At 43.9% G+C, this 15,240-nt stretch overlaps 1 protein-coding gene across 2 annotated transcripts; it reads left to right on the top strand.

The window, feature by feature from the left end:
* The first annotated feature begins 973 nt into the window (after positions 1-973).
* LOC105192098 (U8-agatoxin-Ao1a) lies at positions 974-12,716 on the top strand. 2 transcript variants are annotated; one of them, XM_011155978.3, is made up of 3 exons: positions 974-1,339; positions 9,530-9,611; positions 11,467-12,716. In XM_011155978.3, the coding sequence occupies exons 1-3, from the start codon at positions 1,255-1,257 to the stop codon at positions 11,627-11,629; spliced, it is 330 nt and encodes a 109-aa protein (XP_011154280.1). In that variant the 5' UTR covers positions 974-1,254; the 3' UTR covers positions 11,630-12,716. The 2 variants fall into 2 exon arrangements, with proteins under 2 accessions (XP_011154280.1, XP_011154281.1); XM_011155979.3 differs by having other exon boundaries at positions 975-1,339; positions 11,494-12,716.
* Positions 12,717-15,240: the final 2,524 nt, after the last annotated feature.

Here is a 15,240-nt window from a genome sequence, read left to right as displayed (position 1 = left end):
ACCGAACACTCGGATTTCTTTAGACGCTGCGGTCAAACGACGCCGATCCCTCCATCGGACGCCGCGGTCTCTCCTCAGTTTCTCCCTCTCACCCTTTCTCACTCTCACACATCCCGTGTGTGAAAAAGAAATTTACAATTTTCCGACATTTTAATTTGATTATAGTCTTTTTTTATTAACAAATTATAAAAAACTAAGTTGAAATTCGTAATCAGCGACCCAAAAAATACTTGATAAAAATTCTACAACAATAGTTATTACACTTAAAATTCAATACGACAACACGAAAATGATCTGAACGCACCGGTGCGTCCGTGCCATTTACGGCACGGTTTTGACTGGACGCACCGGTGCGTCCGTGCCACAGAAGGGGTTAAATCGCTGAGTGCGCACGCGGAAGGGAAAGACAAAGTCCGATCGATCTGTGCGGATCGAATTAGCAGCGACGATAAAACGATAACGTCGCGCGTCGCAAAGTTTCAATTTGCCGTTTCAAACTTTCGCTCTTCGTTACGTGTATCCTCATGCTCTCGAAGCTTTGCGGATTTCATGACACTCCTGACATTTGAACTGACTCATTTGCAGGATCGAGCTTACGCAAGAGATTCCAAAGGACTCTGAGATCAATAGGAAGAGAGAGAGAGAGAGAGAGAGAGAGAGAGAGAGAGAGAGAGAGAGAGAGAGAGAGAGGAAAGGGAGAAAGAGAGAAAGAGAGTTCAGGTACCAGTTGCTTCGCAACCAGTTGCTCTTCTCCGAGAGTATCTGCGATCGCGATCGAGGCTACGCCGAAAACGATCTCATCCCCTACTGCGTCCAAGGATACATACCGTCATCTCCTGCACAGGAGAGAGCTGGACAACGCGGGCGATAATGCTTGTGGAGAACGTCGCGCCTGATCCCGAAGCTCAAGCTCTGCTTCCATCTATCCTCGTGGGGGAGCGTCGCCACGCCTCCCGCGTCTATATAAACTCCACGACCACGGGGAAAGCTCACTCGCACCCCAGTAGCCAGTAGCGGTGGTAGTCGAGGGTGGCATTGCTTGCCGAACGGAGAACGAGCAGGAGCTTTCTTTCTCTCTTTCTGTCGCCGTCATCTCTTTCTTTCTCTCTCATTCTCTCTCTCTCTCTCTCTCTCTCCCCCTTTTTCCTCTCACCTGTCTACCTATTTATCTATTTCTCTCGAGGACCTGTCGCATCACACCTGTCGCACCGGACCTGTGAAGCAAATACGAGTGAACCAAGCAGCGTCGTGAACATGAGGTCCTGCTTGCTGTGGCTGTCCCTCCTCCTGTTGGTCGTCCTGGCCGACAGGAGCTTCGCCAGCCCTTACTTCGACGAGGGTGAGTCCTGTTCCTGAGCGATTCCTCTTTCTCGAGTGCTAACTTGTACGCGACGCGACCTCTCTCGAAAGAACCGAGTTCCGCGGGATGTACTCGACGGGATGAAGTCGTCGTGACGAGGTGACTCGGCAAGTTCGCAATTCTTTCCTGACGACCGTTCGCGTTCCTCCGGCTCGCGGTTGCGGTAGTGCGCGATGAATCGGGAATGATCGTTACGTTCTCCGGCTTAGCCGGTCGGGAAATCGTCTTTCCGGACGATTTCGTGGACGATGTGGTGCGAGCGCGATGCAACGCGTTTCCTGTGCGGGCTGGAGAATGCCGGGTGGAAGGACTTCCATTGGCGCGGCTGTACTTACCTTTTCGCCGGTAACCGACGGGTGTCCCGATCGTCCGTCTTGTCGACACGTTGACTGCCACGGTGGTCGCCGGTGGGTGACGTTATAATGTCTAATCAACGAATGAACTGCGTGCACAGCAAACTGAATATCCAGCCGGTAGAGAGCCGATCAGACACTCGTATCGCGAATTGCTGTTATTCACCGCCGTTATTTTGGTGATTGAAACTTGAGCTGAGCATCGGAACGGTCAGTGGGATTAGCGCGGCAGTCAACGTGTCGAAGGTCGGAATAATACGCGCGCCCGTATAAGCTAAAAGGAAAGTCGCAGGGGGTGCTCTTGCGCAACTCCTGTTAAGAAACTCGACTCGGCTTCCTGTGTATCGGATCCGACGACGACAGTTCGGCCGTGGAATTTTCCGCGTGGGACGTATTAATTATAGGACATCATATTTCGCTGTAGGACTATTATTATTTCGCTGCAACAAAATTTTTCACCTTTGCGCCATAAGCGCGGATGAAAAAGAAAATATAAAACGATTGCTCTCTCTCTCTCTCTCTCTCTTTCTCTCTCTCTCTCTCTCTCTCTCTCCCTCTCTCTCTCTCTCTCTCTCTCTCTCTCTCTCCGTAGGAATTGTATTTTTAAGAGAATTTTTCTTTTATTTCTTTTATTTCTTTTATTTTCGAATTTTCTTTTATTTTGAATTTTCTTTTATTTTTGTTTTGTTTCCCTCCCCTTTTTTAAAATATTATTGTCTCAGTGCGCGATACAACAAAAATAGCTCGTGTTTTACGCAACATTGTCAAAGTCGCTGAAAATAAATTTTCTTTTACGCGTTTTACCGCGCTGAAGAATTCTCGACGACTTCTTCCTGCAATTTGTTTCATGCAATTTCCGCAGAATTCAAAACTCACGCCTTCTCTGAAACTTCTATACCCGCACATGAAAATTTCCCTTAGATTTATTCCGTGTCAGACAACGTTCTCTGCGTAAGAAGATGCTCCCGCTCTTCCTCTCCTTCTTCCTCGCCCTCTCTCGCTCGTTCTCTTTTTCCCTGTTTTTATCTCTCTATTTAAGTACACGACATATACGCGACCGCGAAAAGGAAGCAACGAGAATGGTAATTTTGCGCGACTAAAGTATCCTATTTGTTAAAATGCTGTTTTGCGGAAAAAGTTTTGCTGAAATTATACAGGATATCCCATTTTAACTTTCGCATTAAAAAATCTGGAAAACTATAAAAGATATTAAGAAAAGCTAAAACACGTTTTCCATGATTTCGAAGGGGAAAGAGAATGGCATTATCAGTTTTTTATTTGGAGAGTATTTTCAAGATTAGTTGAAGGTCAATTTAATTTTTTAAAATAGAAAGCCCAATTTTTTGAAAGATTTAAGGAAAACTTGGTAGCTTTTCCAACATTTAACTTACAATATCTCGTTAACCATTCGTCGAAAGAAAAAATAATATTAGACTTTTTTACTTTATTTACTATCAAGAATATATTACTATAATAGTGCCTTAACTTTTGTTAACTTATCGACTTTTGGAAATTTCAAAATTATTAAATTAACCAAAATTAGGGCACTATTATAATATTATATTCTTGATAGTAAATAAAGTAAAAAGATCTCATACTATTTTTTCTTTCGACGAATAGTTAGCGAGATATCGTAAGTTAAAGGTTGAAAAAGTTACCAAGTTTTTCGACAATTCGACAAAGTTGTTAAAATTAATTAGTAGAAAAAGAAGATATAAATAATAAAAAACTGTAGATTTCTATTTTAAAAAATTAAGTTGACCTTCAACTGACCTTAAAAATGCCCTCCAAATAAAAAAGTGATAATGCCATTCTATTTCCCCTTCGAAATTATGGAAAACGTGTTTTAGTTTTTTTTAATATCTTTCATAGTTTTCGAGATTTTTTAATGCGAAAGTTAAAATGGGACATTCTGTATAATATCTGTTTCACTCGATTTGAGATCGCTTTGAACGCACTCGGGCGTTGCCGATTTCCTTCTTCAGCTCGCATCTCCGCCGAGAACTAAATCTCATCTAAATAAACATCGATATAAGCGAAAATTATCAATAACGACGATTACACTTTTGCTGAGAGACGTAACAAGCTTCCCGAAGCTTCCCGAAGAAATCCCCTAATTAGTGCATCATAATGTATTTAACGTTGCCGGAGTTAAATGGCGAGTCTACCGGCTTCACTTACCAACGTTGCAATATCTCGGAATTCTCGTGCGCGAAGCCTGTAAACCGTCAAAGCGTTACTTTCGACTTTCAATAATGACCGCGTATTTAATTAAGGAACTCGCAATTATCAAAAGAGAAAAGAGAATACGAGATAAGAGGACTTAGAGAGAGAGAGAGAGAGGAAGGGAGAATTATTATTATCAGACATCGCGTGCGATGAAAAATCGAAAACCTACGTTCATCGCAAATCAATGAATAAACCTGTCAGGAGCCATTGAAAGTGTTACATAAAAAATATCTCGGTAGAACGGGACAATAAGCGAGGATTTTTACAGAGGACGATGGGGAGATGGGAGAGACTCGATTCTCGACGGGAGAGCGTTGACGGGCGTTTGCGTCGCGTCGGATCGCGACAAACGCCACGACTAGTGATGCGGGTCAATGCATGGGCGGACGGGCCGATTGAATTACGTTAAAGCCGCGGCGCGTTTCAACGCGTGTGCCCGTGCAATTCGACATCGCAGAATCGGCAATCCGGGCACCTACAAAGCCGGGCTTGTGGTCGTCTTGTTACCGCCTGCGACGCGAATTTTACCCGCGATTAACAACGAGCGCGCCGCCAATAGCGCACTTTCACGCGAGAACGCTGAGAACCGAAAGCCGGACCCGAGCGCGAATTTATTTTTCGATTCGGCGCTCTCGACGAGTAACGTCCGCTTTATCCCGCGAGATGAATTACGTATCGCCGCGCGTTGGCGTGGGGTGTAATTCTTTGATGACGCGCGCTGCAATTTCCTGGATATCGAGCTTGGCCGGAGCTCCCTCGCGTCGTCCCTCCTCTTTCCATCGCTTTTATAAATCGAGTATTTTACGGACGCGTGTTGATTTACGAACTACGAATCGCGCGGCCTTGCGCTGATGAATAAATACTCCCGCTCGTTGATTCGGCTCCACGCGTCTGCCCTGCGTAAGTTCGCCTCCAGAGATCGGAGGATGCTGTGGAAAATCATGATGATTGTATAAGAACAGTCGACGTTGAAATGAAACTGTAATCGGCTCCGGGCGGGTCATCACTCCTGGCGATTTCATTACGGGCGCGTTTGATTGCTTTCGGGGCTTCCCTGCGAAGTACGTTGGAATCGTTAATCGATTTCTCGTAGCGTCGCAAGGTCGGCCAGGAAGTCGCTCTCTCCCTTGCGCGCCTCTTCGCGCTTCTCAAGTCAGCCAAGGTAATTCCCGGCGTATACATTGCTTAGTCTTCTCCGTTTGGACGGCTCGTATTTGCGTGTCCGTGAGTTTGCGCGTTATTCCCCGTGAAAAAGTTTTTCGCAACGTTTTACCCACCGGGGCGACTTGGACATCGCGAAATGTCGCATAATAATTGGGTTACTGCGTCGCGCGCGGCATACGAGTTGTGCGGTTTACGCGGTAGACGCTGAAATACAGTTTTACTTCGTGAAGCGTAAAGTAAAATTTATTCCACTGTCGTTTGCCACGGCTCGATACGACGGTAGCCCGCGAACCGACGCGATAATATAAGATCGCTGACAGTAGCGACGGAGAAAATACGCGGGGAACATGACCTTCGCTGGCGAAAAGGCGTGTTCCTTTAAAATGACTACCAGCACGTCGGTGGAATTTTAACCGAATCATATTTATGCGACGATGCACTCCTCGTGCGCCCCGCGATAACACGGTTTGAGGCACGCGACGTCACGTCGGATTGAAGCGAGAGATCCGCTCCGTGATTCAATTTGATGAAATCGTGGCTCGAAAAAAATTCCTAAAGCGGACCCTCTTTGCACGACCTTCCGCGACAGCTGCAGGAATCGAATTCCTGCTTGCTCGTTGCTTCAAACTCGACGGGATGGATCTCTTTCAGCGGTAACCTTCTCGCAGGAACAACACGGAACGATCTGTTCACACTAAAAAAAAGTATTTGTAAAGTGATTTTTCCCATAGTCTCATATTCTAAGCAAAGCCTTTTCGATAAAGTGATTAAAGTGAACCACTCATCTAAAATTCATTAGATATTATTCTAACTGTTTTCCTCTTATTTCAAGAGGACTTCCTTTTATATCAATTAATTTCCCTCTTGTATGAAGAGGAATATGTTGATTTGAATGTCATCTTCTTTTGTTCTGTCATGTTCTACCTTCAGACATGAACGAAAAAATAACTATATTCTCATGGGTCAGAATATTTGAAACGCTTTTTAAAAACAGTTATCGTGTTGCTTATAACATGTAACGAAAATAATTTATCCATATTTGGTCAAGTACACATTTATAATCTGCTGCAAGAAGTTGAATAATATATTCTTTCTTTTAACTATGTTTCATACAATTGGTTATGATGAACATCTTTGTTAACTGTAAAGTTCATAGCAAAACTGATTGAAAATTTATTTGCTATGATGATCTTATTTCATTCGTGCCTACTTATTGTAGAACTGGAGCCAGAAGTACATCTATATATATTATTTTTCGCTATACATTAGCATATTTCGCAATAATTTTTTTCAAATTAACTAAAATAACCAGTAAAAATAAATAATAATTTCCTCTTAAAAAAAAAATTAAATAACTTCTGTGTAAGAAAAAATTTATATTGAAATCAATAAGATTTGCATTATACATATAATATATAATCCCTCTAACTTTAAAAATAACGTGTTTATAATATTTTCCTCTTAATCTTAGAGGAGTCCTCTTAAGGCCGTATATAAGAATAAAAAATAAAATCCTCTAAAATTTAAATGATTCCGCTTGTTCTTTTATTTAATTACTTTTTCTTGGGTGACGCTCACAAATACACAAGGGACAAATAAACGAAGAAGACGGAAACAATCGACAGTCACGACTAGCTCGACAAAAGCGAAGAAACGCAAGAACTATTTTTTGGCCCACCTCACTTATAGAATTTGCGACTGCGGTTGCTCTTAATTCCAAATGATTCATCAAACGGACGCGGCTCGCTGTTATTGATCCATAAAAGCGGACGTGCTTGGGGAATTAATATCGCGTCCATACGCAAGCTCTCGTAATCGTAAGATTAGCCAATAAAAGGGCGAGCGTGTTGTCGGTCAGCAGCGCGGATAATTTCACGATTTCCTGGCGCAGCACACCGTAGGAATTTCGAAACATCCGCGGCGTCCCCGAGGTATTCGCACAAAGCAGAGGAACTGGAACGCCGACGAGACGAAAGGACGAAAGGATGGCGCGGTCTTTAGATTACCTTAATCCCGCAGATCGCTGATGGGAATGCCGACGAGGAGGGAAATGGAAGAAGAGGGATAGCGGATTGTCATTGCGCGCGTTCCGCGATACGATTCGGCAGGAACGGCTTCGTCAGGATTACGTCGCGACGATTAATGAACCCACGACCGGCCGTTCGTTCTCTTTATTCGGCCTCCTTTTCGCCATATTTCATTCGCCGGCGCTCGAAGATCGCACGATTCAATCAGGCGATCGTAATCTAATCGTCTCGCCGCGTCATCACCTCGTCTTGCCGCGATTAAGGTCTCTTTTCGGGAGATGAATCGATAGATTGGAAATTTTCGAGGGATCTGCGGAGAAACGAGGCTGACCTTTCCTATAAATTCGATAAAGAAGGATCAGGATAAGCCAAGATTCACGAGACAAAGATAAACGCGTGTCCTTCTTTCGTGGACGAGCGATTCTGTTTTTACTTCAGAGGTAAAAGTACGACTGATACAAGTTTATAAGCAAACACTTTTCCTCAAAAGGAGTACTTCTATGGGTGCGATCAAAGTCGTCACGTCTTTTCTTCGATGCCTTTCGGAAATGTATGTATACAGAAAAAAGTTGGAAGATATACGGAGTACAATATTACGGTAAGCTCATTCGCGAATAACGCGGGACGTTAAGAAAAAGAACGCTAACGCTAAGAAAAAGAATTTTCATTTGATGTTCTCCCTGACACATCCCGCTTTCAGCGCGTTTCTGCGCCACGAGTGGATCTCCGTGTAAATTCCAGAAACATATAACGAAATTTGCGGTAATAACTCTAATGAATCCCAGAGACACAATTTTCCTCCACGTGAGACCGCGGCTGAAACAAAGTAGAGCGCATTAATAAGAGTGAAACTCCGACGAGACTGTTAGATACGACCCTCTCCCTCCCCCTTGTTTTTTATTGTGCGTCTCTCGTAGTTGGTTTCAAACAGTTTCCAGATTCCGCGAGTTTTGATGAAGCTATCGATATATAAATACATGAAAAAAGGAACGTCGCGCAACGACCGTGCTTTCTGCTGAATCTTCTTTACAGATTTTTACCGCCAATCGAAATAATCATTAAAAATCTGTAAATTTGTCAAATTTGTCGATTGATTTGCGTCTGTACAAGATGTCCGAATCTTTTGGAAAGGAAAAATTGTGAAGATTAATCGGATCAAACTCAGAAGAAATATCAAGGACCCTTTTACAAAAATCGCAATAGTTATCAAGTTATTAATGATTGAAAATGACCACATATAGAAACTCTTTTAATTGATAACTTGAAAATTTGCGTATTTGCAATTATTTGAGCTCCAAGTTAAGTAGGAATAATAAAAGTATCAATAAAAAATCAAAATAAAATTTAATTTGGAAGCGAAAATTGTGATGAACTTATTTTTATATTTTTTTATAAATATATATTTTATAAAGGACTTTTTTTCTTCGGAATGACCTAATCTACAGTTATATGACGGCTGTTGTGTCTAGCGACAGGTTCAAGATTCAAGGTTCAAATTTCAATGTACTCATATCTATCACTAGACACAATAGTCGTCATGTAATTGTAGATTAAGCCATTCTGAGCAAAAGAATCCTTTACCATTTTGCAAATAAATATTAAAAGAGCCTCTAGATGCAATTATTTTCAATCATTAACAACTTAATATTGCGATTTTTGCAAAATAGTATATAACTTTCCTTCTCAGTTTCATCCAATTAATCTTCACAATTTTTCGTTTCCAAACATCCCGGACACCCTGTATATTCTTCTGTAAGACACGTCGCACGTCGACAGTTGTTTCGACACTTGTTACGAGTCTCGACTCGTGAAATGTCGTTCACACGGAGCTCACACGGAAAATGGGGTCGCACTTCGAAATATTATTATTCTGTTGTTCGATCAGATGGAACCGGCAAACTCTGGGTAAATTCAGTTTCGCCGAAAGGAGCGACGACAGATCGCTATTCACTCGAGTGCTCGCACGTCGGATCGAAAAAATGTCCAATCGCGAGGCAGAACTCGCGGTATCCTTGCGACGTTATAACGTCAAGCACGTGGAAACCTACGTGGAATACAAAAATCACATAAGTGGAAATTTAAGTATCGACAGGAAGGGAAAAAGCTGAAAAATTGATAAACCACATTGTTATCGTCGTTTAACTGTTTGTTCGATTTTTCCACGGTCGGTTGTCCATCGCCTCGCCTTTAGCCGCCAGTTCTTCGCTCTGCTCGACCGACTTTTCTTTTTGCGTCCAACGCATTGAAATGAAGATAATTTAGAAAGCAAAACGCTCCGAATATCTCGCTAATCATGACCGCGAGTGACAGATCGAAGCGTCGGTCGAAGCGAGTCAAGGTCGGGAAACAATACCCGTAAGCGACGCGTTAAAAAGCGACCCGCTTTATTTTTGCAGAGGACGACGGTCTCCAGACTGGCGGCGACTCGGATTATACAGACAACGATCTGGAGAATCTGATGCGCGCGGCGCAGCAAAAGTGAGTGGATTATCTTACTTGTCAATCCCCGGCTTCATTCTCCCCGCCTTACTGCCTTTCTCTCGAGATCTTTCTCGCGGAAAACACGCGGCCTCTCCCGTTTCTTCCCCCTTGATTCTTTTTCCCCCGTCGGCTATCCGGCTTCCGCGAGATTGTATACATTTCACGGATGTCGCGAGGACAATGCGGGGGAGCGCGCTCTATCCGGCTACTTCCACAAAAAGAACGTGGGAAGATAGGGAATAACGCGACTCTCTCTCTTTCTCTCTCTCTCTCTCTCTCTCTCTCTCTCTCTCTCTCTCTCTATCCGCAATTTTCCTGCTGTCGAAACCTCGCCGGGCGATTCGTCATTAGCGTCACGTTGCAGGGGCGAACAAACGATTCGCGCGAAACGACCGAAACGACAAAAACAGAAGCTTAAGTCGAAACTCGTCCGCGAACAAGCAATTAGCAAAATGGGAGGAGTGAAGCGCGACGCGAGGCTGCAAACGGCACGGAATTCTCTCTCAGTTCTCTCTCGTTCGCGGCTCTCGTCAAACGGCGAGATCACAGTGACGTTTCTTGCCCCTCTCTCTCTCTCTCTCTCTCTCTCTCTCTCTCTCTCTCTCTCTCTCTCTCTCTCTCTCTCTCTCTCTCTCTCTCTCTCTCTCTCTCTCTCTCTCTCTCTCTCTCTCTCTCTCTCTCTCTCTCTCTCTCTCTCTCTCTCTCTCTCTCTCTCTGTTTCGTTTCCAACACGCCGCAAAACGCAGCGATCCAGCTTGCATTTTTTTGATAAAACTTTAGAATAAGGCCTTTTCCGAATTTTAATATTTATTTGTTACTCTTATGGTAAAAATCTTTATCGTGACTCCGACAGTGATAATCAATCGGGGTAGCCCGAAAAAAATGTTACCCAGTTATTTTTTGAACAATTTTTTTTGGTAAATATTCAGAAGTACTATTATACCAAAAACCACGTTTTCTTGTTCAGTAATTTATAAAACTAGCTGTAAAAAAACATGTATACAAAGTTTTACATATATATTAAGCGAGGGTGGAGGGGGCCTAAGATCTTTATAGGAAAAAAAACACGAAAATTTTATCCCATATATTTAAAATTATAAATATCGATTTTATACTGATTAAATACCGTTCACAGTTGTTACTCGAATCTTTCGCCTTACTAAACAGACGAGTCTACGATATACTAAAAATGAATACTGAAAAGATTAGCAAGACCTCTACGCAAGGTAGGACGTATCATAAATTACAAGCAAAATAAAAATAGAGCATTATTCACAATCATGCTCTGCTTGAATCAAAAGCACAAACTTATATTATAAAGTCTAAATTATAGCGGAGAATAGTTTATGTCTTTGGTTTATTAAAGTTCATTGAGATTTTTACTCAATAGTTTAAATTTGATGCATTTTTCCTTCAGAGTTTTATAAGATCCGAAAAAAACTAGGTCGGTAACATCTCTTTCGGGCTCCCTCCATTGATGATCATTGTCGTAGTCACAACAAAAATTTTTATCTAGCAAGTAGCAAAAATATAACAAAATTCGGAAAAGGCCCTATTCTAAAGTTTTACCATTTTTTTATCCGCGCGATTCGCTCGGATAAAACGCTTCCGGCGAGCGGCGGATATGTATGTGCGTGGGTGTGTAATGCGCATGCGCGCAAACGACCCTCGCGAGTCGCGGCGTCACGCTGTCTCCCCCGGTCTCTCTCACTCTCTCTCTCTCTCTCTCTCTCTCTCTCTCTCTCTCTCTCTCTCTCTCTCTCTCTTTCTCTCTGTCAAGCCTGCGTACGCCCTGCCTCGATGTCTCGATGTCTCGAAAAGGCATTCTCTCGATTTCCCTAATCTCGAGTAGACGTACCTCGTTGATATACCTGTTTAGGCGGGCCTGCATAAGACGCGGCAGCAACTGCGACCACCGGCCGAAGGACTGCTGCTATAGCTCCAGCTGCCGCTGCAACCTCTGGGGCTCCAATTGTCGGTGTCAACGGATGGGTCTCTTCCAGAAGTGGGGCTAAGTCGTGTCCCACTAAGCCCCCGTCCGACTTGCAGCCCTCGTCCCCTTTTTCTTCTCTTTCCTTGGTCATCCTACCCTCGATTGTTGGTCTTTTACTTCTCTCTCTCTCTCCCTCTCTCTCTCTCTCTCTCTCTCTTTCCCTCTCCCTCCTCTCCTTTCTCGTTCCCTCCTCCTGCGACGAATGTCTTCCCTCGAGCACTTGGACGTTCCTGCCGTGTGACTTCAGCCGGTGCATCTATGTCCCGTGGGTACACCAACGACGTTCCCGCCGCTTGCGACTTGCATTCTCGACTCAAGACAAAGGCCTCGATGATAATACGCTTCGACAATCTCCCCTCGCGCGTGTCTCAAGTCCTCCCTCGGTAGGAAGAGGGAGAGAGGGGGGAGGGTATACACATACTGCTAAGAGACTACTCGTTTTTCGTCGATCGATTTTCGTCGATTGTTTGTCTATTATTCGCAAGGCGAGAGAAACCTCTCCGTGTGCGACTCTCGTCCTTTTTCGTTCCCCTTTTCTCCCGTTAAACGGCGATGAAGTCTCTTTACTCCAGTTTCTCGACGCGATCCTTCACGACTACTACTACCTCTCTCTCGTGATACTCGATATTCGGGATCCGCTGCACCGACCAACTCGGTTAGCACCCGGCCGACGACGAATCCTGTCCCTTCCTGGGTCCCGTAGCTCCGGTTACGGGAGGGAGGGGGGAAGGAGATGGGAGGAAGTGAACAGTCGATTAGAGCGATTACCGAGTGCAGCGGCCGATCATCGTGCTGATTGAACGGCGATTTTTCGCCGGGGATTATTCAACACGCGCGTCAAAATGTAACGGCCGAGGCTTTCGCGCGATCCGTCACGTTCGTTACCACATCCTTTTATTTCTCCCCCCCCCCTGCCGACATTTCCCTCCTCGAGCGCCTTCTTGGGTTTTTTTCTCCCCTGGGTCGTTTCATCTTCGTCAACGAAGGTCGTCGTTGAGCCGGGAGCCGGAGACGGCGAACACACACATAGACACGCACACACACACACACACACACACACATACATACACACACATACACACATGTATGCGCGCTCGGAGGATCTCGATCCAACCTGATCGATCGTTCCCTTCGCTGCAGCGGCTCTGGCTCGGATCCTCCGGACGAGACGCGCGAAGAATGCAACCGTGGAAACGTATTGTAATCATTTTTTTTCACGCTCCACGCGTTCCTTTTCCGCAACGCTCTACCGTGCGAGAGAGACATGAAGGTCTCGACGTCTCCTTCGCGAGACCGACGGGACCCTCTGCGAAGTGCGTTGCGAGATACTCGTGCTCGGCGCGCGCGAGCACGAGTCTCTCCGTCTGATTTCTCCGAGTATAAGTTCAGATAGTATATATATATATATATATATATATTAGAGATGTGCGAACTATTCGAATTCGAATCGAATCTAATGTAATTCGATTCGATTCGAATCCAAATCCCTATGATTCGAATCCGAATAATCCGAATAGGAATCAAATACATTATCGTTTGCGTGCATCAGCTACAAAACGGGCCATCTGGGCCTGTATCTTTGAACCCTTAACTTGTAATTAACTTCAATTATAATTAATAACTTAATTCCAAATTACTTTAATTATTTAAATATATATTTTACTTTAAGATAATATTACAGTATCAATATTCCCTTTCATATTAAAATCTCCCATCATTATTTGCATGTTTAATAGTCATGTTAAATTTCTTAATGATTCGATTCGATTTCATTCGATTCGATTCAAATTCGAGTGAAATTTCATAGATTCGATATGATTCGAATTCGAATTTAAAAAATGAGATTCGATTCGATTCGATTCGACATAAAAATTCTTGATTCGCAATTCGCACATCTCTAATATAAATATATATAAAATATAAATGTGAATGTAATAAAAGCACGCATGTTGCGTTTACTTCACAACGACACTCTCCCTCGGGACTTTGTCAGCCAACCATCCAGCCACCTCACCACCGCCGCGCCACCCCGGACGACAAACAGCAAATTGGCGATATCCATCGATGAAACACCAGCGGCGCATCGCGTCGCATCATGGAAAATTGTATCGAGACGAGCGTCCGAGAGAGCGCGCGAGATCGGTCTCGCATTCTCGCGCGTCGCACCGCGTCGCCTGCCTTCGACGACCTCGCCGCATCCATAACGGTCCAGAGAATCGCAGCTCGACTTTCCGTCACGTAATGATAATAATGATAATGATAAGGACGTCGAGGCGTCTTCCAGGAAAGAAACGCGGCTCCCTCCCGACGAGTCGAGCTCGATTCTTCGCGCTCCTGCGCTCCGCAGGCGCTCCTCGCAGTCCTGCGCGACGGCACGGAAAATTGGCACATCAGCGACGAGAGCGATGAGCGTGGGCAAATTTGGGGAAATTACCGTCCTCTGATTGGAGATACCTCTCCGGCCACTTTCGCTAATCAGATCACCGGTAGCTTCCCGTCCATCCGCCGAAGACAATTGCGAACGAGTCGATGGATCACTTGAGATCGGTGCGGAAAGAGAGAGAGAGAGAGAGAGAGAGAGAGAGAGAGAGAGAGAGAGAGAGGGAGAGGGAGGGGGGCAGAAAGAGAACAAGAAAAGAGAGAAAGAGGGAAATATCTCTTTTTCGACAATGAGCACGGACACGATGAAATAAATATGTACGCGGAGTAAGGGAATGTGAGAATATGTGCATAGTCGTCGACTAATTAATAATTGTTATGTATATGTGTCTCTACGGCGAATTACTCAACACACACACACACACACACACACACGGGAGAATACACTTTGGACGCGGTACGCACACGCACACGCGCACACACGCGCGCATACATATAGACACAGACGGCCCGCAATCTACATTTCTCCGTACCGGCTCTTAAATTTTAAACGTATATATCTACATATACGCATACGAATTATAAAATAATATTACAGTAATAGATGTTATGCATTGTATTCGAAGGTGGATGTACACGTACCGATGTATCATGGAAATATAATATATATATATTATATATGTATATATACATACGCCGAGAGAGAAAGAGTATTCTTTTTTGTTTTGGGCGACCATGAGATCGCTCAGCGCTTCAATAACTCCTTGTTTCCGTCTTGATTCGCCGTTAATTCGGAATTTTTCGAGCGACGCGACCCTCCTCCCCGAAATGGCCTCCTCGGGAGAGTTTGTCGAGTTCGCACGCAAATTGACGCGCATCCGAGTTAACTTCGCGCGCGACAACAGCGACGTTTCGAGCGACTTGCTTAACCCTTTAACGCTCGATTTTTTTATAAGTGTTTTAAGAATGAAATTTGAGTTTTTTGAACTGAGACTATAAATAGTGATAACCAAAAAAATATCAGAATTTTATATTGGTTTTTTTATCGTTCGTTTTTTATTTATTGGTAAATATGACTTGGATTCTAGAATCATATACGAAATGAACAACCTACATACAGAGAAAAATGAAGAGTAATCTATACGACATAACTCTGATAGTCAGCTTGACATTTTTGAGCTGAAACTTTACTATATTTGTGAGTGAAGTTTATTATTCCGAGCGTCGAGCTTACTATTTCAGAAGAATATCTTA

This window comes from Harpegnathos saltator, unplaced genomic scaffold (genome assembly GCF_003227715.2).
Source record: "Harpegnathos saltator strain DR-91 unplaced genomic scaffold, Hsal_v8.6 scaffold376, whole genome shotgun sequence".
Classification (NCBI taxonomy): Eukaryota; Metazoa; Arthropoda; class Insecta; order Hymenoptera; family Formicidae; genus Harpegnathos; species Harpegnathos saltator.
This window is presented reverse-complemented; position numbering and strand designations above follow the sequence as displayed.